Source organism: Oryza sativa, chromosome 8 (assembly GCF_034140825.1).
Source record: "Oryza sativa Japonica Group chromosome 8, ASM3414082v1".
Taxonomy (NCBI): domain Eukaryota; kingdom Viridiplantae; phylum Streptophyta; class Magnoliopsida; order Poales; family Poaceae; genus Oryza; species Oryza sativa.
Window position 1 is genome coordinate 24,306,433 of NC_089042.1, and position 23,530 is coordinate 24,329,962.

Here is a 23,530-nt window from a genome sequence, read left to right on the forward strand (position 1 = left end):
TAGAGCATTAAATATGGACGAAAAAATCAATTGCACAATTTACATGTAAATCACGAGACAAATCTTTTTAAGCCTAATTACGCCATGATTTAACAATGTGATGCTACAGTAAACATTTACTAATAATGGATTAATTAGGCTTAATAAATTCGTCTCGCAGTTTACAGGCAAAATCTGTAATTTATTTTGTTATTAGTCTATATTTAATACTTTAAATGTGTGGCCATATAACTTAAAAAAAATTGGGCACACTGATCTACATGTCTTTGCGGCAAGTGAGCAGGAAAATTGAGCTCTGTCTTCACCATTTGCAGTACGGGTACAATCAAGAGCAGGTCACCACGAGCCGCGGCGCATAAGAGCAGGTCGGTCAGCATATGGCAATAATGCAATAAGGCATCCTCAATATTTAAGGTCACTATGGCTATAAGATGGAATCCACATCATTTGTATGTTCATTTGTATATAGTATATGCTACAATGTGTATAGCTTTTTCTTAATCTTAAACTGGGACCCATTCATTAAAAAATTATATTCAACATGAATGAAAGAGCACATGCATGGTGCAAAAGGTATGAACTAATTTTTTATTTCTTATGGTCTAGCCTTAAGCTTAAGGTTGGCCATAGCCATTTTTTTCACTTTCTCCTCTCCCAATGCATAAAGGTGGAACAAAAATACTACTTTATTCTTTAAGGTTGTTTTGCATGTAATATTGTGGATGCCCTAATGCTCTAGCGCTTCGTCTGAAAACTTTAAAAAACCAGCAATAACTTCAGAACTTGTATTTTTCTTATATACTAGTGAACTTGTAAATAGACCAATCACAACAGGAGTCTTTGTAAATGGATTGTAAGCAGATCATGTGCTATCTCCGTCCTAAAATATAATAATCTAGTACTCCATCCGTTCTATAATATAAGGGTCCGTTCTATAATATAAGGGATTTTGGAGGGATGTGATCCTGTCCAAATTCGTAGTAATATGATAAGTTACGTTCCTCTAAAATCTATTATATTATGGGATGGAGGGAGTAATGAATATGACACATCCTTACAACACTATGGAACGAAGGGAGTAAATAATATGGAAAATTTTGGTTTTTTTTGGTAAAATTCATTACAGCCCCTGTATGATGGCTAAGAGTGTTGCATGATCAGTTGATCGCCTTCAGCTAAATGTCTCTGAGATAAATTACAGCACAAAACGACCCCCTCAAGTTAATTGGAGGTACACTCTGCCGTGCCATACTGCTACGCATGTGACAACAACAACAAATGAGTCAAGAACGCCGCCGTGTCGCGTGACCTCACCGATCAACCGAACGAAGGAGACATGCACGCAGTTTCCAGCTCCTTCGCCATGCTCTCGAAGGCGACGCGCGAGCTGCCACCTTCCTCCACCGCCGCCGCGGCGGCCGCGGCGAGCGCGGCGGCCTTGGCCCTCACGTCGCCGCACTTCGCCCCGTCCACGGCGTCCGCGAGCGCGCGCGCCAGCGTCGCCGCGTCGGGCACGGCGGCCGCGCCCTCCGCGACGCGCACCGCGGCGCCGCGCAGGTCGACCACGAGCCGCGCGTCGATGAACTGGTCGGCCTTCATCGGCCAGGCGAGGAGCGGCACCCCGGCGGCGACGCCCTCGAGCGTCGAGTTCCAGCCGCAGTGCGTCAGGAACGCGCCCACGGCGGCGTGCCGGAGGATCTCCACCTGCGGCGCCCAGCCGCGCACGACGCGGCCACGCGCGGCCGTCCTCTCCTCCAGCCCCTCCGGCAGCACGGCGGCGTCGGCGCCCACCGCCCAGACGAACCGCGCGCCGCTCGCCTCCAGCGCGGCGCCCAGCGCCGCCGCCTGGGCCGGCGGCGGCTTGTACATGCTCCCGAAGCAGACATACACCACCGAACGCGCGGGACACGTATCGAGCCAGGAGAACAGCTGCTCTGCTTCCGGCAATCTCTCCTCTCCCCGGCAGCCGGAGTCGGCGACCGGGCCGACCGCCCACACGCGGCCATGGCCGAAGAACCGTTTGAGCCACTCCAAGAACTCGCGCTCCATCTCGTCGAACGAATTCACCACGGCGCCCCAAGCTCTGGCGTTGAGGCGGAAGCCTTCAAGCGCGACCTCCCAATCCGGATCGCCCGCGACGTAGCTCCTCACCACCGACGGCACGTGCTCGTACGGGAAAGCCGGCGACCCGGGGAGCGTGTCGAGGACGACCGAAATCTTGGGGTCCAGCGGCAGCGCGCCATTCCAGAGCTGCTCGAGCGCGGCGACGGCGAACGCGCCGCTGGCGTAGAACACGACCCGCGGGACGCCGAGGTCGTCGGCGAGGAGCTGCGCCCACCCGAGGAAGAAGTCGGAGACGACGACGGTGGGGGGATCGTCCGGGCGAGACCGCGCCCAGGAGAGGAGCGGCGCGCGGATGCCGGAGAGATGGACGGCGAGGAGCGCGTGGTTGGAGTTCTCCGGGAGGGAGGCGTCGGGGAGATGGAACGGGAGGGCGGCGGCGAGGGGGGTGGATGCGAGGAAGGCGGAGAGGAGGGGGAGGTCGGAGGCCGTGACGGCGACGGTGAGGGCGACGCCGTGGCGGGTGGAGAGGCGGTGGGCGAAGTCGAGGAGCGGCAGGAGGTGGCCCCGCGACGGCAAGGGGAGGACGAGGACGTGCGGCCGCCGCCGCCGCCGGGAGGGCACGCCGTTGGTGGTGGTGGCGGCCATGACTGAGAAAAAGGCGGGAAGAGGGAGACAGGGATGCGTGTGTGGGCCGTGGAGACAGGAGAAGTGGGAACTCGTAGGCTGTAGCCGGCTTTGAGTGAGTGGGTGTCTTGCTGTCAAGCGGCGTCTTTTTCTTGGTTGACAGTGGACTCCGGTCAAGTCTTTTACTACTACTTATTCGCAGGTCAATTTTGAGCTTTTGATTTTTCTGCACGGAATAAAAGGGACTGGAAGGAGTATATACTCCCTCCGTCCCAAAATAAATAAACTTATAGAGTTTAAATTTATGTCAAAAATAAACCAACTTATATTTTTTTACCAACCATCAATCCACAAAACGATAAATTTTATTACTTCAATACCCCTCACCTACACATCATTCAATACAATATTCACATTAATTAAGGGCATTATGGTCTTTTGTTTCTCTCCTTAAAAACTCCTTGGGACGTTAAGGTTTGAGTTTATTTTAGGGAGAGAGGTAGGCTATCAAAAAATCTCGAGGCTCGCGAGCTGCTCGAGCTTCAGATGAGCCGAGCCCGAGCCTCCCCCAAAGCTCGCGAGCTTTATCGAGCCGAGCTCGAGTTTCTATCAAGCTATGAATTTTTGTTGTTATTTCATAAATTAGGAGATCAAGTATGTGTTAACGACCAAATTTGGTAATATCAGCATCGGAAAAGGAGATTAGATCAAGGTGGAGTCGAAGGTGGAGATTAATCCGAGAACAGAGCAAGAATCGGCTGAAGTCCAGATCGGCTACGATTAGGATCGGCTGGGTCTGAGTCGGACTAGGTGAGCCGATGCAACCGATTCTGACAGTATAATTTGGTGTATGACATTGGGTTGAATTGAGGTGCTTCAAGATGATTGCCGCACATGGATAGAGTCCTGAGATGGCAATTGTATCTATTAATTAGGATGTTTTTATGTAACTTCCTTAGAGATATGTTTGGGCAAAAGTCTGCCGCAAAGACTTATGGTATCTTAGAGTTTGTTAGAGATAGTGGTCGTGTCCGGTATGGACATATCTTGTAATTCTCGGGTATAAATAGACCCCGAGCCATATGTAATTTTTAACACACACGTTCAATACAATCTCGGCGCATCTCCAACTTTTTGCTTTAGTTTTGTTTCGACGAGTTCTTGCTTTCGGTTTGAGCTGCATCGGTTTCGATCTTCAACAAGAGGTAAAACTTGTTATGACGGCTTGTGTTCTCGGGATTAGTGCTTCCATCTTTATGACACTCTAATCTTGTCTACATAATTCGTCAAGTTATCATATATCTTATATAATCTTTGGCAATATCGTCATCTAACCTACAATCGGCTAACATCCGTTAATAGAAGGCAGCCGATTAGGTTAAATAGCGACGTTGTCTTAGATTATATAAGATATCTACCACTTTATGAAACACCTAGCGGCTTGATTGTCTAGATATTGTTCTTCTTTTCATACTTAATGCTACATCAGTTGAGTTTGATCTATTAAGTCGTGCTTAGAATATCAATCTCTAGCCTGTACTCTGGTTGCCGATTAGGGTAGTATCGGAGTTTCAGCCGATCTTATCTGATTTAACTATATTCGATCTATATGCTTCAAAGACATGTTAAATCCGCCCTTTATGTCAAGATCTTATTGCATTTAAGTATATTAAGCTTTTGTTTGGTATATTATATTTGTTTTGATATCTTTATATAAAGTAGTATCGGAGTATTAGCTGATACATGCTAGATCTATCTGATCGGCTATGCTATAAACATATATAATCATGTTATTAATATATATTTCGATCTAAGTGATTTATACTGTCTCGGCATGGTGACCGATCTATCCCAATCACTTGATTTAAGTATATATTAATATAAGAACTATATATCGTTAATATCTACAGCCGATCGCATAGATTTAGTTCCTTACTATCTATTTATAACCGTCGATCGATTCATATATGACATCGGCTCAAAGATAAATGATATCTCATCGGCACCTAGTCGATCGGCTATCATTTATAGATTTGACCACGAATTCTTTGTCTCTATTTCTTGTTGATTATAGGATCAAATCAACTGGCACACTCATACATTCGAAGGCGAGCTTTGGACCTGTACTGAAGTTAAGCAGATTTCCCAGGCCTCGTGTTTTCTATCAACACGCTTTTGGCACGCCTGGTTGAAGCATCTAGACCCCCGGTGTTAATTTTGGTAATTAATGACAAGCGCTAATTGTGGACTAACCGTTGTCTTTGAGCTATACATTTTAAGTTAGGTCCACATCATATGTGCGCATGGATGATTATCGATGGATTAAAATTGACGGCGCAAAGCAAAGGGAAAGAAGACGGTAAAACTAGCGCTTTAATTTAGAATTGATCGAGGTGTAGGGCGATCAAATTTGCTAGTTTATTTTTAGTTTCGCCGTACTATTAAGAGGGGTAATGACCTAGCAAAGAGATGATTACAATTGCCACATTAGGTCATTGCATTTTCATTTGTGCTCTCTTTTTCATCACACACATATTCACTTGCAAATTCACTGGGTTCGGCCTGACCAGGGGCGGTCAGACCGACCACATAGTGGCGGTCTGACCGGCGTACCCTGGCCGGTCTGACCGGCCGCAAGAAGGCGGTCTGACCGGAGCATAAGGCCGGTCTGACCGGCGGCATTTGCGCGGTCAGACCGGCCCCCTGGAGGCCGGGATGGTGCTGCTCGGGATGGCCGATACAGAGCCGACGGAGCCGTATTCGGTCAGACCGAGCCGAGGCCGGTCTGACCGGCCACCCCATGCCGGTCTAACCGGCGAGGCCGGTGGGGCCCTCTGATAGGGCTACAACGGCTAGTTTTCTAGCCGTTGCAGAGTAGCACGGTCTGACCGGCCACATACCTCCGGTTAGACCGGCAGAGCACAGAGTTGGGGGATTTCGCCCCCAACGGCTAGTTTTGGTGGTGGGAGTATAAATACTCCCCCACCAGCAGCAAGGGGGCTCTCTTGGCACCCAATTCAATTGCATACACCCCTTGCACCTCTCTCACACTCACTTGAGCTTTGTGTTCATCCATCTAGTGTGTTAGAGGGTTGTTTAGCCAAGAGTCAAGTGCATTTGCTTCCATTGTAGAGCTAGTGTGGCACTTGATCGTCTCCACACCGGGTCATTGCTTGTTACTCTTGGAGGTTGCCGCCTCCTAGACGGCCTGTGGAGGAGTTGCCCAGTGACCTCCCCGAGAAGATTGTGGAGGAGGCCCGGCGCCGGTTTGTGAGTGGTTTGGAGTTCACCACCTTCGGAGTGAAGGAAGAACTACCACGAGTGATCGAGGCTTGGGTAGTCCTCTCCGTGGGTCGGCTCCCGCCTTGCCCACCCCTTGACGAAGGGGGCGTGCGGTGGCTTCGTGGTTGAGCGGTGGAGTTGGGCTCGCCTCAACGGGGAGTAGGAAACCGGCGAGTTTCCGAACCTCGGTGAAAAATCTCTTGTCTCATTGTCTCATTTGATTGTCGCATTTACATTTGTGCAATTTACATTTCTAGAGACACACTTGAGATCATATCACCCTAGGATTGCAAAACATTGACATAGGAGCGTGATTTACTTTCCTAGAGATATAATTGAGCCACTATCACCCTAGGTTTGCAAAACATAACTTAGTTGCTTAGTTAGAGTTCACCCTTACCAAGCCTAGCAACTTAGGTTAGATTTGATTAGGTGTTATTTAGTTTTAAATCGCCTATTCACCCCCCCTCTAGTCGACATCTCGATCCTACACTGGTGGGACTGATTAGAAGTCAACAAGCAATTCTTCCTCATGGCCGAGAAGCCACCGTTGTCGCCATCCTCGGCTAGCCCAAGCACTGTTAAATAAAAGATTCAAAAGTTGGGGTTGACTGACGTCAATGAAGGAAACGTCGTGCCCATCGATCCGGAGAAATTCACACCTGAGCAGAAGAAGGATTTTGAAGCAATGTTGCAGCAAGCCCGGGATCAGTTCTTGAACTCATTCATGCAGACCCGCAAGGGAACATTGGTTCAGAAGTATATATTATTTTACTTAAAAATTAAGCTCGGTAGTCAAGCTTGATCGAGCTCGAATCGAGCATGTTTGAAAGCTCGAACATTTTATAGGCTCGGCTCGAGTTTGTATTGAGCTCGAGCCTAGGTAGCTCGAGCCTAGGCAGGCAAGCTCGCTCGAGCTCGGCTCGTTGATAGCCCTAGAGAGAGGGAGTAGGCATTACAAATATTATCTCTATAGAGATAAAATTCTAACTTGTAGACCAATCCGAATCGATTTTAGAGATAAAACCGTTCTGATCTCTAAAACTTCCTCTACTTAAAAATAGAGGTACTGGGTGCCTATTATTGTACACACAATGATTGATACTCCCCCGTCCTAAAATATAATAACTTTTAACCCTCAGGATTTGTCCCGAAATATAATAACTTCTCCACCAACATTCTCTTCCCAACAAATCACAACCCTCCACCATTCACTTTTCCCACCTACCTCCACTACTCAGCCAATCACAACCCTCCATCATTCACTTCTACCTACTTTCTTAATAAACATGTCCAACCATAAAACTTCTTATATTCTGGGATAGAGGGAGTAATAAAGAGAGAGCTCCACCCTTATACCTTGTGTTCATTGTCTCCTGTGGTGTGATTGATTGGGAAGGGATACGGGCTTCTACATCTTCTCGACGCACCTCATCTTCCGAGGGAGGGAAGGGAGCGGATCTAGACGATGGGCTTCTACATCTTCTCGACATGCCTCATCTTCTAAGGGAGGGAAGGGAGCGAATTTAGACGATCTGTTGACGTAATCGTTCTACAACAAGTAGGAACAACCTTCTCAATCCTCGGTTACGTGTTCGAGTTCCCTAATTGTCTCCCTGACCGGGTTTCATCTTTTAACCGAACTAGCAATATATGTGCATTGCATTAGGTGAAGTCAATATTCACGATTAATAAAAACTCTACCGAAATAAGACAAACAAAACATTGACAAAACAAAATTAGGAATCATATATAGTATTGACTCCAGGTGCGCTCGCTTCATGCGTCATTACACGAAGAATTTCTTATATACAACATTCCATAACTTCACAAATCGAATCGATCGAGTGGCTATTCCATAAGTTAATGCATTGGTGTTTTGCTATATCTCATCGATGAAAGATTGAAATTTTGATTATTCAATTAGTGAAAGTTTTTTTACTGTCGATAAAAAGCGTTTGCGAAGTAACAAACTTGTCGCATATACACTTTAAACAATGATTATTTTAAAAGAAAAATATTTATGAGGAGAAAATTTTGGAAGGAAAAAAGGGTGGAGAAAAGAGAGATGATTAGAAAGAGAGGAAGAGGATCATGATGATTAGGAGAAAATAAATAGAAAAAGAAACAAGAAAAGGGGATTACAAAAGAGAACAACAATCAAGAGAGGGGGCCTGCAATAGGGTGGCAAGATGGTGTGTGGTCTGGTTGTGTTGGAGTGGGAGGAGGAGGTGTATAATACTCCGTACATTCCAAATTGATCTACATATATTTTTTTGAGGTTATTCCTAAATGATCTACATATTTGTGTTCATTTATTGAGTGTATTCGTTATTTGTGCATTGGAGTGAATGGATATTGATGCATGCATCCATACACACAAGTATTTATAACCTACATACAATATCTTGATTTGCTATTGGCTAGGAAATATTGGGGATGGTGCATGCATTGAGTTTGTTGTTAGAGTAAATATAGTATGAGAGAGTTATTAGCTTTTCTTGGTCTTGGTGCACCTATGAAATATGTAGATCAATTTGGAATGGAGGGATTAGTTATTATATACCCATATTGAATTGAATATTTGCTACATACAATTAACTCATATACGAAAAACATACCAAAATTTCAATAAAAATATCTTATTTTTTATAATAATAGAGATGGAATCAATTGAGGCTATGGTTTTCAATTTTGTCGCTTAAGAGCAAGTTCAATAGTATAGCCCACTGCTAACTCCAATTCATTTATAGCCAATCTAATAGCCAATTCATTCAATAATTGCTTACTATACTATTAGTATATGGTCCCACCTGTCATATACACACTGTGTTTTGGAGTTCGTGCTGCTCTTCTCTCTCATTTTTTATCTCATTAAAATATATTTGTAGCTGGCTAATAGTATGCTATTGTACCTGCTCTTATGCTGTGTTTGTTGGTAGGGATTCCCAACTTACCATATCGTTTTCCACGTGCACGCTTTTCAAAATACACCAGTCCCAATAAACTGAACCCGCTGGCAGCACGCGAGAGGAACCGGTCGCTGCAATCACGAACCGAAAGATGGTCGTGCAGCTCGACAACTTCGTGGAACGCAGGAGCTCATCGGTGATCCGCCGTTATCCTCCTTCATGGGAACTCAACGCCGGTAAAGCTCGGATATGCCACGGTTGATGGCGCTTGTGGCCGCGCGCGGCGCTCAAGGGACGCCATGTTGCTTGAGGATGCGGGTCTTGGCAAGGTTGGAGCTGCTCGTCCTGCTGTCCGGCATCCACACTTGAGCAGCGAGCTCGGCCGGCCCGCGGCGCGTGACGCTCGGCTCCGTAGCCTCGCCCTCGTACGCGTGGATCCAATTTGTGTGGCACTTGATTAGCATTTCGGATTAAGTATTTCGGCAGTCCCATGGATTCCCAGGGAAGAGACGCATCATCTTCTTGTGTTCTTTTGGGTTTCTTGTGTTCTTTTGGGTGGAGAAAGAGGCAAACAACTTGTGTTTTGTGGAGGGAGATAGAATCACGGCAGAGAGATATCCTATGCACACACCTAACCTCGTGCACTCGGTTGTTATATACCCTTCGATCGTGATCTGACGGACACGATCTAGGTGGGGTGTTTTTTTTAGAAAAGCGCCCGCAACCTCTATACAAATTTGCAGATGACCCCTTACCTTCTTTCCTCTTCTCTGTGCTCATTCCTAGATTGATCCCCATCCCTAAAACTTCTCCCTCTCCATGCGGCAGTAAGTCGACACGCGCGCCATCGGCCATCCTCATGTCTAGGATGGCAGGCCGCATCACTGGCGCCTGTAGAGTGTTCATCGAATCATGCAGCTAGCTACCTCCTCCGTCCCAAAAAAAAACAAACCCTGATTTCCGTGCCCAACGTTTGACCGTCCGACTTATTTGAAAAAATTATGAAAAAAACTAAAAAGACAAGTCACGCACAAAGCATTAATCATGTTTTATCATCTAACAACAATAAAAATACGAATTATAAAAAAATTTCATATAAGACAGACAGTCAAAGTTGGACACGAAAACCCAGAGTTTGTCTTTTTTGGGACGGAGGGAGTAGACATTGAACTGGGCGGATCTCAAGCCGCGATGGCAAGCCGCCTCCTGCTGGTCGCATTCGATGCACTCGGAGCATTTCTCCATTATTTTCGTTAAAAAAAGTTTTCCATTCAAGTATTTGTGCTTTGTGAGTTTGTGCTAACTGATTGCAAAATTGTCCGTGATTGCAAAGGTACTGGAAGTTGAATAACGATCTGTGTCCATTTATTGAATAACACCAGTCGTGCCGGTCTTGGACCATGGGCCGAGCCATCGGATCCCGGGCCTTTTGGCCAACTATTATACTTCCAAGGAAAAAGTCCACTTAGACTCCTCTAATTGTTTACCGAATCTAATTCATGACCCTTAAATAGAAAACCGGGTGAAGCGACTCCCCGAATTATTGAAACCAGTGCAATTTGACTCCTCCAGCGGTTTTAGAGGGTGGTTTTACTGACGTGGCGCTGACGTGGCAGTGCTAACCCGGTTTTCATTCCACGTGGCGCTTATGTGGCATTAGAATTAAAAAAATATCTATGGGACCCATCTGTCATTCACACACAAAATATATTGTGGGACCCACCGACACATTAGAAAAGAGAGGGAGGAGGAAGGATGACATGTGGGCCCCACATGTCGGTGGGTCCCACAATATATTTTGTGTGTGAATGACAGATGGGTCCCACAAAATATTTTTTTAATTCTAATGCCACATAAGCGCCACGTGGAATGAAAACCGGGTTAGCACTGCCATGTCAGCGCCATGTCAGCAAAACCGTCCTCCAAAACCACTGGAGGAGTCAAATTGCACTGGTTTCAATAATTCGGGGAGTTGTCTTACCCGGTTTTCCAGTTAAGGGTCATGAATTAGATTCCATAAACAATTAAGGGAGTCTAAGTGGACTTTTTCCTACTTCCAATCGGTGTGGTTCGCGAGCCGCCGGAACCCTCCCCTAACTACTCGGGCGCGACGCGTGCGGGACGCCGGACGCGCGCGCCTGTGCAATTTCCGGCCTCGTCGGCCTGTTGCTTCTGGCCTTGGGCTCGCGGACTCGCGGGGATTTCCAACGGTGCGAGGCCCTAGCGCGCGCCGCTGCGTAATTCGGGGCGTTCTCGTGGGCCGACACGCGCGCCTGAGATCGTACGTGCGCCGCTCCCTCCTGGGCTCGCTTTTCCGCACCCGTCTCCACTCTCCCGTGCGCGGGCCGGACGCTCGACGACGTCCGTCTCGGCTCGGTCCTGGGCGCTCGCGGGGATTTCACGGTCTAGGCCTAACCGATGTGACGCGTGAAGAGGCATATACTGCAACTGAAGCTAAGCTAGCCGGGCCGACGGACGGAGACGACGAGAACAAGTCGAATCACCGGCGGCCGTCGCCGTCGAGGAAGATAGTGGGGGTGGTGCGCTCCGACTCGGCCGCCTGGACCTAACCGAGATGGAGACTCACCCTCTCTCTCTCTCACGAGACCTTCATCTCGATCGGTGACTCCATCGCTGCATGCCAACAATTCTACTCAATTAAGCGTACGACGTCGCTCACTTAAAGTTCACCGCTAATACGTACATAATGCGCATTTCAGTTAGAGCAAGGCTAATAATGCAGCCGACTTATTGTTATAAGGTTTTTTTAGCCTTCTCTCAGCCCACCCATATAATAGTTAGCTCTTTATAATTAATATAGAACCCACTTATCTCTCTCACAGAGTTTCTTCTCGTGTCCGCGGTAAGTTTGCCCGCTTCTCCTCACTCTCCTCTCTTCTTTTCTCCACCTCAGCATTTAGTCGGCTTATAGCCTACTATTATACTTGCTTTTAGGCATCGCCCTATGTCGGCTGTCGGCGATATGTGTACAACAAGTCATGCAATTGTAGCTAAGCTAGAAGCCTATGGATTACTAATATACTGATCTAATGATCAGTCAGAGGCTTGAAGTATACGGTGGTTCGGTGCATGGTCTCAAGTCGTCGCGAAAGCTAAGCACTGGAGCGTGATCTCTCTCGGACATCATGATCGATCGATCTCTGTGAGCTTTGCTTATTGCAGTAGGTGAGCAGGCAAGATTTGCACGATGAGTACATGCGTTTGTGCACTTCTCGTAAACAAATGTAATGATCTCCTACAGCGGTGAGCTATAATGATATCTGAACTTTGTATTTGTTTAGATGATGATCGGAACTTGTAATGGACCTATCACCTTATATCTGATGATTTATTTCAACAAAATCGATGAAAACCTTTCACAAGAAAACTCTCCTATAGCTAGTCTACTAAAATTCATTGTGCTTTTTCACTTACTGAGATAATCACTTCCGTCGTTTACCCTGCATCTTAAGTCGTAGCTAAAAATTTAAATCTTAAAACATAATTTTAGAGTTGATTTTGATTTTTTAAATTGTAGTTTATTTTTCATCTTTGTTTTTAAATCGCTAAGAACACATATATAAAATTTTTATTTAAAAATGATTAATTCTTTGGTTTATCAGCATAAGGAAAACGATGACTGTGATCAAAACTGGGAGTATCTGAAACATGATCAATTCATGACAGTATATTCAGAGCTAGCATTTTCTTCTTGGGAGCAAGCTAGTTCTAAATTCCTTGCTCTTATCATGGTAGTAGATGACACGAGTGTTATATAGCTTCTTCTATCAGAGTGTGCAACTTGGACTTGCATGTCATTGCAAGCTTAGCTTCCAATCTTGCTATTTGCGAGAAAGGCTTCTTCGATCTACCGGCAAAATATGCAGTGAACTGTGAAGTACAGCCCACAATGAGAATCTTTGCCTCTTTGGAGTCTTGGTTAACAAAACAAAAGAGACGGCATTTCATTGTCCTCATGGACAGGAGGTCACTCGCAAAACCCTACTGACCTCACAACTAAATGGGGAAAAGAGTTCACGGTGCATGATGACGATGGTGCAAGTTCATGCACATTTTCCTCTAATGAAGTGACGTAGATATCTAAATTTATTCCAGCTTATAAATAATATCCAACATGTATGCAATGCATACATGCCTAATTATTACTCCTAATGTCCCTTTTGGTGTAAGGCAATTCTTCTCTCTGTTAATGTCATTCTCTTTCTTTGCATGTTTACTAGTATATAGTATTATCTCTCCTTCTCCTTCTCTGAAATGACATCTTTGCATTGCATGCATATCTGATATGTGTCACTTTCTACCTGACCCTTCACCAGAGCCATTATAATTCTTAAGCTGCATTCAATAATTCCAAGTATTGCTCTTGAAGCCTGATTTACTAATTAAGACTAAACGAACAAGAAGCAAACAAGAACCAGCAAATGTATGTATGTGCCAAAAAGTCACTGCTGATAAAGAGCAGCTGGGCAAAATCAGCCATGCATATGTACAGCCAGGAATTGTCCTATGTAAAGTTCAAACCACCGCTATTTCTTTCATGGTAAAATACAAGGGTACATGTCGTTTTGTGTTGTCGAACTTACCGGAAAGGTTAAAATGATAGAGATTAGAGAGATGAAATTAGCCATGCAAATCATGGAAGAAGAGACTAGAAACATCACTGAGGAAGGAAGTCTTAAGTTTCAACTACCTGAAACTAGTATAGCATTGTTTAATGAAGCATAAAAATATGGGTACCTGTAGAAGTACAGATAGGTGTATCAAGACTAGATACTGGATAGTGCTAGTATCCAATTCAGAAGAAACTGAACTGCCTAAGTATTAATTGTAGCAAATAAAAGAAGGGGGAATGGATGAACAGAAACAAACTTTATAGTACTCTAATTCAGAAACTGCTCTGTGATTTTGAATGCAATAGTTGTTCTGTCTTTCTGAATACAGTAGTTCTGATGTCCAAGAAAATAAATGAATCATCTACAATTCTTAGACCGGCAGCATTTTCGGCATGCATGGAAACATACGAAAAATAATTCAGAGAAACACCTCAAAGCCAAGCAAATTCAGAGATGCAGTAATTTGGACGCAAATGTGATTACTGTCAAGAAAATCCCGGGCAAATTATTTACTGCTATGGCCAGCCCATATTACCTGCAAATATAGGGTGGCTAAATCATTGCATGATCACCATCACCTTCAGTTTTCTCCATGATAAATTACAGATTTACAGTACAAAACCACGCACTTAAAATCATTTGGAGATTTACACTCTGCCATGCCATGCAGTCTGACAGCGAGACACGCTCTCACGCGTGGGCTCAAGAAACGCCATGTTGCCCGGATGCACACGCCATGTATGTATGGATGGTGATTTTTGAGAAAGCTTGAGGCTTCATCAGCACAGATTGTGCAGAACAAGTCATGCAAATACCAGTTAAATTTGCTTTCATTAATTTCCAAGTGGCTAGCTACATCATACACACAATCCATGCTAACTAGTAGTAGTAGTAATCTGATGTAGTCTACGGTGGTTTGGTAGTCTCAAGCTCTTGCGATCATAAAGTGGGATTTGATGAGTTGCGTTAGGTGAGCAGGCAAGTTAGGCTCAGCTTCACTGAGGCTTAAACAAATGCAGGCCCTGACATGACTCATCAGCCTGCACCTTATCACAAGATGGAAGTGACATACATGATCGAGCTAGCTTCACAGTTAGCTGGAGCAAGAGAGCTTGTGCATATTGGCATTTTCAGTAGTGCAATTTTTAGTAACTTAATTACTTGTAGTTGTAGATAATTATACTAGATTCATTTCTCTTATGCTGTTTGGTTGGCTAGGTAGATAAGCTCATACAGCATAAGAGAATTTGGTTGGCAACAGAGAATTGATTAATTTCTTCAGAGGTCAGCTGATACACAGCTGCCACCCAATGCAACTAGAGCTCCAAAGCTCTAATGCCAATATGCCATTTCAAACTTGGCGTCCAATTTTACAATTTGATGGAAAGGCCTGTTCCACCAGAAGATATGAGATATGTGCGCACGCTGAGCATCTTTGAATGTGAACTGAAAGATGATACTTCCTTGTCCATTGGACAAGGGGTCACTGGTTACCCTAGTGACCTCGCAACTAAAGCAAAAGAAGAACTTCATATATGTATGAATATATGATGATGCAAGGGTCAATGCATATCCTTTGCTTCTTTCTTGATGATTGATCTGTGAATCATTCTGATCTAAAGCATGTTTCCAAGCTTGGATTTGTTCAGAGTTGTTTACATCTTTAGCATTGGGCCTATCATGCACCATATAATATATTCTGATCAGGTGCTGAACAGCTCCATTCAGCATGTATTGGGTTGATAAGCTTCAATAATGCTTTGCCATACACAATTTTTCTCTTGAAGAATTATCTTTCCTTTCTTTCTCTGATATTTCTTTGGCAAATTTGCTACTGGACATATAATTTTTTTAGAATTGGCTAAGGTTGTGTTCTTTAGTTGAGGTTCTCAACTCACTTCCCTCATTTTTCACACGCATGCTTTCCAAACTGCTAAACGGTGTTTTTTTTTTCAAAAAATAATTCTATAGGAAAGTTATTTTGAAAAATCATATTAATTCTTTTTTTAGTTTTTTATAGCTAACACTTAATTAATCATGTGGTAATCCACCACTTTGTTTTCCGTGCGTATGTGAGAAGTTTCCAACATCTCATAACGAACACAGCCTAAGAGGCATTGCAATATCGTTTCACTACTAAGGGACACCACAAAAATCACATATAATTGGTTGGAGGATACTAGAGGGCATTGTTTTACCATTTATAGGGAAAAAGTGGAGAAAGAAATTTTAAAAGGACAAGATTGCCCCTGTTTGCTAGCCGCATCTAAATTGATGACATGGATAACTGGCTCTCAACCTTCCTCGTCGTAAACGGCTAACTTGTCATTATCTTCATCATTACACGATTTTTAGATGCCATGTTGTAAATTTTATCTACTTTTGCATGACACAACTATATATCTTCCACATCTAAAAATGATTCAACTGTTTGATATACTCCACAACAAATCCTGATCCATACTATATGTACATATACATGGTCCTTATCAGGGTTTACAATTCCGAGATGGCCTTTCGGGCTCTGGCGGAATGACGGTTTTCGCGAAATCGGGTGGAAAGCCGATAGATTCCAAACAAATTTCATAAACCAAAATTTGAATACAAATTCCCTAAGTTTACCTTTAAGCTCGCGAAAACCAGTCGGCTTTGGTGATATTCCGAGCGAAATCATCGAAATTTCAATCGGTAACTAGAAAAAGAGATAAACTAAAATTATTTTCCTTTTTTTAATTCGTTATTCTTTTGTTTTTTTACTGTAAATTTCAGTAAATTCACGGAATACATCATTTTATTTTTAAAATTTATATCCCAATAGGTTCTATGAATATCATACTATTTATAAGATTTTATTTGATTTTTTCCTTTTTTTTATCAATTCAAAATTGAATTTGGATGAAACTCATCGAAATCTCAGATGGCTTCTACTTTCGAGCCTCGTAGAAACCTCGAAATTTCACGGAATTCGACCGGTTTTCGTCGAAATTTGTAAACTCTGGTCCTTATGCATTCGACATAGGAAGAATAACTCAAGGTACAATTGGCAAATAATTGATGCAACTCATTCTACTATTCTGTCTGTACTGCCAACAAGAAATCAAGAAAAATGCACGCAGCATTCCACTAATTTGTTAGCCGTGAGACGTAGACTTGATTTGCTAGGGGAGCTAATATACAAGAAGGTCATATGTAATTAAGAAGAGAAGGAAAAGTGAGCCATGATACCTACCCCAAGCCCAAAAGAACCAATACCGAATACTTTTGCTTTCTGAATTTGTGAAATTAACCGTTGGGAAGACCAATCCGAAAGAAATAAAACGAATTGATGAAGTTGTCAAGTATTAATCCAGGAATAGACTAGAATATTAATGGCACCCAAACAAACACATGTAACATATGAAGTCAGGTTTAAGCTAGGTATCGGCACTTTTTCCCTCTTTTCTTTCATTAAAACATGTAGCACTTCTTCAAAGCTACTAGAATTCATTTCCCTTATATCAATCATAAAATGTTTGGAATGTGCTAATGAAGCTACCTCCTCCATTCACAAATTGGTGTCGTTTTACGATGCATGTACTCGAGTACCGAAATCTTAAATCACTAGTATACATAAAACTAATTTTATGTAATTTGAATGCATGGGTTGTGTACATATATTTTGAATGTAGAGACCGATTTAATCCATTTTAAAAAAAATGTAATTTGATTTTTTTTATTGTCTTATGCAAAGACCAAATAAAGCTATTCTTTTATTCATACTCCTTAAGATGGTAATGGACTAATGGTGCCCACCCACCCCATTGTAAATTCTGCAATTTACCCTTCGATCTTCTTAATATTAAAAAAAACAACCAAATCTAGATGGATGGTCACTTGTAAAACTATGTGCAACATGTTGATATTTTCTTTTACCAGTAGAAAAGCACGGGCATTAAGCTAGTCTAAAACTAATATATGTAAAAATATAATGATTTGGTACATAGAAATGGTATCAATAGATTTTTTATGAAAAAACATTAGTTATATTCTCACAAAAATTATGCATATATGATTAAATGCATGTGTACTAGGGACTGTGTTGATAACTTGATATCCTAAAGGAGAAAACAAAAAAGGATAGACTATAAACCAAGGAGAAAATTGTGATTTTGCTATCGCAAACGGATGGTTTCACTGGAATGCTATCCCTTCAAAGTGATTCATTGAAATGCTATCCTAAACTGAGGGGTGTTCACCAAAATATTATTTTTGGTCTTTTTGGTTAATACAAATGATTTTGCTCTATTTTAGTTTTTCTTCTGACCAAAATACCCTTCCCTCACCTACTCCTCCCCTTCCCCCTTCCCTTTCTCTGCACACATCGCCGCCTCAGTCTACTCGCGCCGTCGCCCTCGGCTCCGGCTCCGGCGCCAGCGCCGGCCCCCGACGCTCCCCCACGTGCTCCTCCCCCTCCTCCCTCTTTCGGCTCGCGTCGCCGCCGCCCCAATCATCCGCAACAGCCGCCGGCGCAGCCCTCTCCCCCTCCCCGCTCGCCGCCCTCCGCCCGCTCCGCCGCGGCGCGCCGCCGCCACAGTAGCCGTGCGCACGGTCGCGGGGTCCAAATCCCCGCCTTTTCACGCCGCATCACCGCCGCATCGCCACCACCAAGGAGCAATCGACGGTGCATTCGTCGTCGTCGGTGACAAGGTTAGTCCCGCGCCACCACGCCCGCCCCACCCTCGCTGGCCCCACGCCGCCACGCCCACCCCACCTTCGCCGCCCTCTTCTTCGGGGACGCGGCCGCCGGGGAGTTGGATGTCGCGGCCGCGCGCACGGCTACGGTGGCCGCGGCGCGCCGCGGCGGAGCGAAGGAGGCAGCCGGGCGGGGCGGGTGGAGGGCGGCGAGTGGGGAGGGGGAGAGCAGTGGCCGGTGGCCGGTGGAAGTGGAGGCGGAGCGCCGGTGGCTGGAGGAGAGCAGTGGCCAGCGCTCCCTCGAGAGAGAGGAAGAGGAGGAGGAGAGAGTGGAGAGATATGACAGGTGGGCCCGTATCAGGGGTATTTTGGTCCGGGAAAAAGTTAAAATTGAGGAAAAACATTTCTATTTACCCAAAAGAGTGAAAATAGTATTTTGGTGAACACCTCTAGTTTAGAATAGCATTTTAGTGAATCAGTTTGAAGGGATAGTATTCCAGCGAAACCACTCTTTTGCGATAGTATAATCCCAATTTTCTCATAAACCAAGGGGTGGTACACACTAGTGAATATTGACAGATGAGAGAGGCATGAAGAAGTTAGGCATGCATGTATGCAAGCAAGGCGTCACAATGTAGGTTGCAACAGAGTACATGTACAGCATTTTTTAGTTTAAACTACCATAAATGGTTTAGTTAATTACTTGATGAAATTAACCAACCTTTCTAGAAACTGACAAAAGGATGAGCTATCTGTGACAAAGATAACTGGGATAAAACTGACCATGTAAGTGAACAGATACTGTAGCACATTTTGAAGTCCAAGGAAGCAATGCGTCTAGCAGTTGATGTCTAAACCATCAGTGTTTTCTAGTAGTTAAACTATATTTAGGGTATTGTTTTACATGATCCATGAAACTAGGCAAGTACTTGTTTATCAGGTCAATGAATTAAACCCACCTAAAAGATGATCACTGAAAGAGAAAACCAGGATGAAATTAGCCATGTAATCTGAAAGAAAAAGGCAAATGTACCTTATGTGTCCTATGCTTGAACTACCGCAATTCCTGCTACTAAATTAACATGTTACCATCTGTTGGAAAAGGTATTAATTGCAGTTAGCTCAGAATTTCTCAGCCAAGTAGAACTACCGGAAAGGCGATCAATGAAAATGAGTAGTGGAATCAAGTTAGCCACATGTAATTCGAATCATCCAGATGATTTTACCAAACCTGAGATAAAAGGACGACTTGAGACTTTTGTGGCACTAAATTTAACCATATAGTACAAGAGCAACAAATTAAACAAATACTCCCCCTGTTAAACGATGTACTATAATGTTTAGACAATGCAAATAGGGAATTACAATGCCGTCCTTGAGCCTTGTCACTTTAGTGTTCAATAAAGTTACATATGAGTCCCTACCTTTAAACACTTTCTCATATCCAATGTGCATCAATACGAATATCTTAGACTCAAAGCTATTAACAAATTTCCACTAATTTTTGCATAACTACCATCCAATCACCATTTCTGAGGCACTCCAAAAGGCACTATATATAGACTGACAATAGAATTGTGGAAAAGGAGGGTAAAATAGAACTTCAAATATTTAACCATAGTTGCAAACTGAGTAATCAAGTTTACCAATGTGAGCAAAACCAACCTCCGAATCACAACCGTTCTCTTGCCGATAAAACACTCAATAAATTATCCCCTCTGAATAATTACCGAAAAGGCAATTAATTAGTGACAGGGAGTAGCAGGGGAAAACCAACCATGTATAATCCCAGGAACTAATGTCTCCTGTACCCCCAAGTTCAAACCACCACCACTTTCCACTCACTAAAAACATCACATCCATCACATTTTCAATAAGATCCAGTGGAAGCTGTCTTGCAGACTTGCAGCTAGCTAGCCAGCTACCATGAAGCCCATATGCCACCAAACCAAGGCCAGGACACAACACCTCAACCTTCAGACCTTATAATACCCCAAGAACCCACAACCACACATTGCAAAACCACCCATTCTCCTTGAATCTTGCCTCCAAAAACTCTTGCCACTTAGCATTCACAATGCTCACCACATCATCACATAGCAGGCACCACCATGCATTTGAGAGGAGCCCCAACCACAGCATGATGAAGAACATAGCAGACAGGAACAAGCATGATCTTCTTCAGAGTGCCATGAACCATGCAGCAAGCAAGTACATGCAGAGGATCTACCCTCTGGGGATCCAGAGGAGCAGCTCCAACCTCACACTCTCATCACTCTCCCTGTCACAGAACTCCAATGATTCTTCACTCAGCAGCTCAAACTCTAGCTGGGAGCCCAAGGTGCCCCTGCTGTATGGTGGCACATTTAGCCCCTGGGGTGATGTGCTTGTGTCCCTGGAGAGGAGGAGGGAAGAAGATGATGACAAGGTTAGTGATCATGATGTTGAGGGGGGAGAAGAGGATTTTGATTGCAGTGAGCCTGGGAGCTTGCATAGGTGCAGCTGGATCACCAAGAACAGTGGTAAGAAATGGTTATTACTACTACTTGCTATATGTTTTTCTTTCTTCTGTGCTAATTTTCATGCAGTCATGCAGATATGTTTTTTGGTTTTGTATTTCATTTGGTGGACAGATTCTGATGAACAATCATCTCAGCCTACTTAACAACAGTAGGCAGTTAAAAAGAATATGTACTTGTCACCTAAGGCAAGCATCAGTTTATTGTTAGGAAAAGTGAAGGATGTCGGATAAGTGAACATGCAAGATAAAAAAAACAAATTAGTTAATTAGTGTTGGACCAACTTATGAGTGCAATTAGTAATTAAGTATGATTCTTCTTTTAAAAAAAAGTAGGTAACATTACCCTCAGCAGAACACAAGTTTGGGACTTTGGATATAGCAAAAGTCGACATCGACATCACTGGCTGATGAAGCTCTGATTTTGACTAAGTTTCAGTCATCACTTGATGATGCCTTCACGAAAAATATTCAGTTGACAATTTCATCAGAAAGGGACTTCTCTCCATATTCTTGTAGTAGCTTTTCTTTTTGGCACCTGCTTGCAGTTTGTTGAGCAAACATAAATCCAAAAGGGGAGAAAAGAAGTACAAGAGCTGAAAACTGATCACTAACTGAAAGTCTGAAACCCGTCAATTGTGCAGATGAGGCGTACGTTCAGTTTCACGACGAGTGCTGGGGTGTCCCAGTGTACAACGACAAGTATGTACTGCGTATAAAATACCATTATTTACTGTCCATTTCTACTTAATTTCTGTATCTTGATCTATCTTTATTGCAATTTGCAGCCGTCTGTTCGAGCTGCTTGCGTTGTCAGGCATGCTCATCGACCACAACTGGACTGAGATACTCAAGAGAAGAGACATGTACAGGTATCTGAATTTCTGAACATTCCTGTACGTGATTTCTTCATGGTTTTGTTCTGTCCAAACTGGGCGATGGCTGATGCATGGCTGTTGGGTGATCTCGATTCAGGGAAGCGTTCGCGGACTTCGATCCCAGCACGGTGGCGAAGATGGACGAGAACGACGTCGCGGAGATCAGCGGCAACAAGGAGCTCAAGCTGGCCGAGTGCAGGGTCCGGTGCATCATCGAGAACGCCAAATGCATTCAGAAGGCGAGTACAGCATGGCCACGATGAATCGTTCATAAAACTTGCCAAGTTTTACTTCAAAACATTAAAGAAAATGTTAAAACAAATATGACATATATTAAACAAGGGAGAACAAACACTCCATCAATCTCGAAGAATCAATTTCCTATAAAGACATTTGTCTAGATTTGTAACTAAAAATATGTCTTTTGGGATAGAATTAATTTTCTATAGCCTGCAATTGATCTTCTTGGATAGATGGTGTATGTCACAAGATTTTAAAGTTTTTGAAAATGGACTCTAAAAATATTAAGCATACGCGGATGAGTATAGGTGGCGAAGGAGTTTGGGTCGTTCAGCGGATACATATGGGGGCACGTGAACCACCGGCCGACGGTGGGGAGGTACAAGCACCACAAGTACATCCCGTTCCGGACGCCCAAGTCAGAGGCGGTGAGCAAGGACCTCGTCCGCCGCGGCTTCCGCCTCGTTGGCCCCGTCATCGTCTACTCCTTCATGCAGGCCTCCGGCATCGTCATCGACCACCTCGTCGACTGCTTCCGCTTCCCTGAATGCCTCCACCTCGCCGACCGCTCCTGGGGCATTACCAACGTCGCTGCCTAATGACAAAAAAAAAAAAAAAAACCTTGAACTTTTCTGCCGCTCGCGAGCTCGACAGTGTTGCAAATAGCTTAGCTGTGTTCATTGCATGTTGCAGCGGCCAGCAAAGCTGCTACACTATACTAAAATATTGGGCGAGGCGGGTGCACCGTAGATGCAGTAGTGCAGTTGAACAAGCCGAAGACTTTTGGTGTGGCAAATCAAACCTCAAATTCAAATTCCCCCACTTGAAAATTTCTTTTTGTTTGGTTTTTCACTCTGGGGATTGGCGATGCTTGGATGTATTGTGTAGTAGGGTAGGGCTAAGTTTTTTTTTTTTTGGTTGCTCACTCCCACTTGGAAAGTGGTGTAGTGAGTTGTTAGTGGATGGTTTGTAAGAATAAGTTAAGATTTCCTTCTGTTTGGGCTTAACTGGGGTGTTGCATGAGAATGGAGCCCACAATGAACTCACATGTTCAGCAGAATAGGTTGCTCCATGTGTCAATGGGTGGCATTTCTCCGAAGATTCTTGGTTTACATTAGCCCATTTTGTATGAATATTAAGTGTTTACGTTTACCACCCCAACAAGGAGGTGCCACAACTTTCTTTTTAGTGCTAATTTGATATATCTCCTGGTACTTAAACATTAGAGAGGTATTGAAATATGGTATCTCCTTAAAAAATCTCACAAATATTTGATCAACAAGAAGAGATATTATGTATTTTCATTTCTAGCTTAATCAGATTATGAGAAGATACTTGGTGTACTCCCTAGTAATAGAACGAGGGAAAGGAACTTAACAGGAGCAAAGCATGCTGGTGGACGAAGGTTAAAAGAATTGAGTAAAATTCATAAAGCTACAAGTACTTTCACCAATCTATCACAAAACTACTAGTAGGAAATCGTCCATCTATGACGTTTTGCTCATGACGTTGTATAATTTCGTCATTGAATATAACATATCTATGACGAAATTTCATGTTTCGTCATGGATCACTCATGGCGGAGGGTAGACATCGAAACTCCATGACGAAATTTAAAATGGTGTCATAAAACAATAGATAATTTCGTCACAAAATGGTGCGCACCATTCATGTAACACACTTATGACGCTCCTTTATTAATACAAT

The 23,530-nt window shown here is 43.8% G+C and overlaps 2 protein-coding genes across 2 annotated transcripts; one reads left to right on the forward strand and one right to left on the reverse strand.

Moving 5' to 3' along the window:
* Positions 1 to 1,067: 1,067 nt before the first annotated feature.
* Positions 1,068 to 2,765, reverse strand: LOC107276662 (flavonol 3-O-glucosyltransferase UGT89B1). Its single transcript, XM_015793380.3, has one exon. It carries the CDS (start codon positions 2,707 to 2,709, stop codon positions 1,318 to 1,320), a length of 1,392 nt encoding a protein of 463 aa, XP_015648866.1. The 5' UTR covers positions 2,710 to 2,765; the 3' UTR covers positions 1,068 to 1,317.
* A 17,416-nt stretch (positions 2,766 to 20,181) lies between these two features.
* On the forward strand, positions 20,182 to 23,018 carry LOC9272626 (uncharacterized). Its single transcript, XM_015792804.3, has 5 exons — positions 20,182 to 20,709; positions 21,350 to 21,407; positions 21,494 to 21,577; positions 21,681 to 21,822; positions 22,132 to 23,018. The coding sequence occupies exons 1-5, from the start codon at positions 20,265 to 20,267 to the stop codon at positions 22,420 to 22,422; spliced, it is 1,020 nt and encodes a 339-aa protein (XP_015648290.1). The 5' UTR covers positions 20,182 to 20,264; the 3' UTR covers positions 22,423 to 23,018.
* The last annotated feature ends 512 nt before the right edge of the window (positions 23,019 to 23,530 follow it).

Bases quoted from the DNA above. Each gene is read 5' to 3' on its own strand.
- LOC107276662 (XM_015793380.3), bottom strand. From the start codon at position 2,709: ATGGCCGCCACCACCACCAACGGCGTGCCCTCCCGGCGGCGGCGGCGG.
- LOC9272626 (XM_015792804.3), top strand. From the start codon at position 20,265: ATGCTCACCACATCATCACATAGCAGGCACCACCATGCATTTGAGAGG. The intron at 20,710-21,349 runs GTAAGAAATGGT...TCAATTGTGCAG, and splicing joins CTGGATCACCAAGAACAGTG to ATGAGGCGTACGTTCAGTTT. The intron at 21,408-21,493 runs GTATGTACTGCG...TGCAATTTGCAG, and splicing joins GTCCCAGTGTACAACGACAA to CCGTCTGTTCGAGCTGCTTG.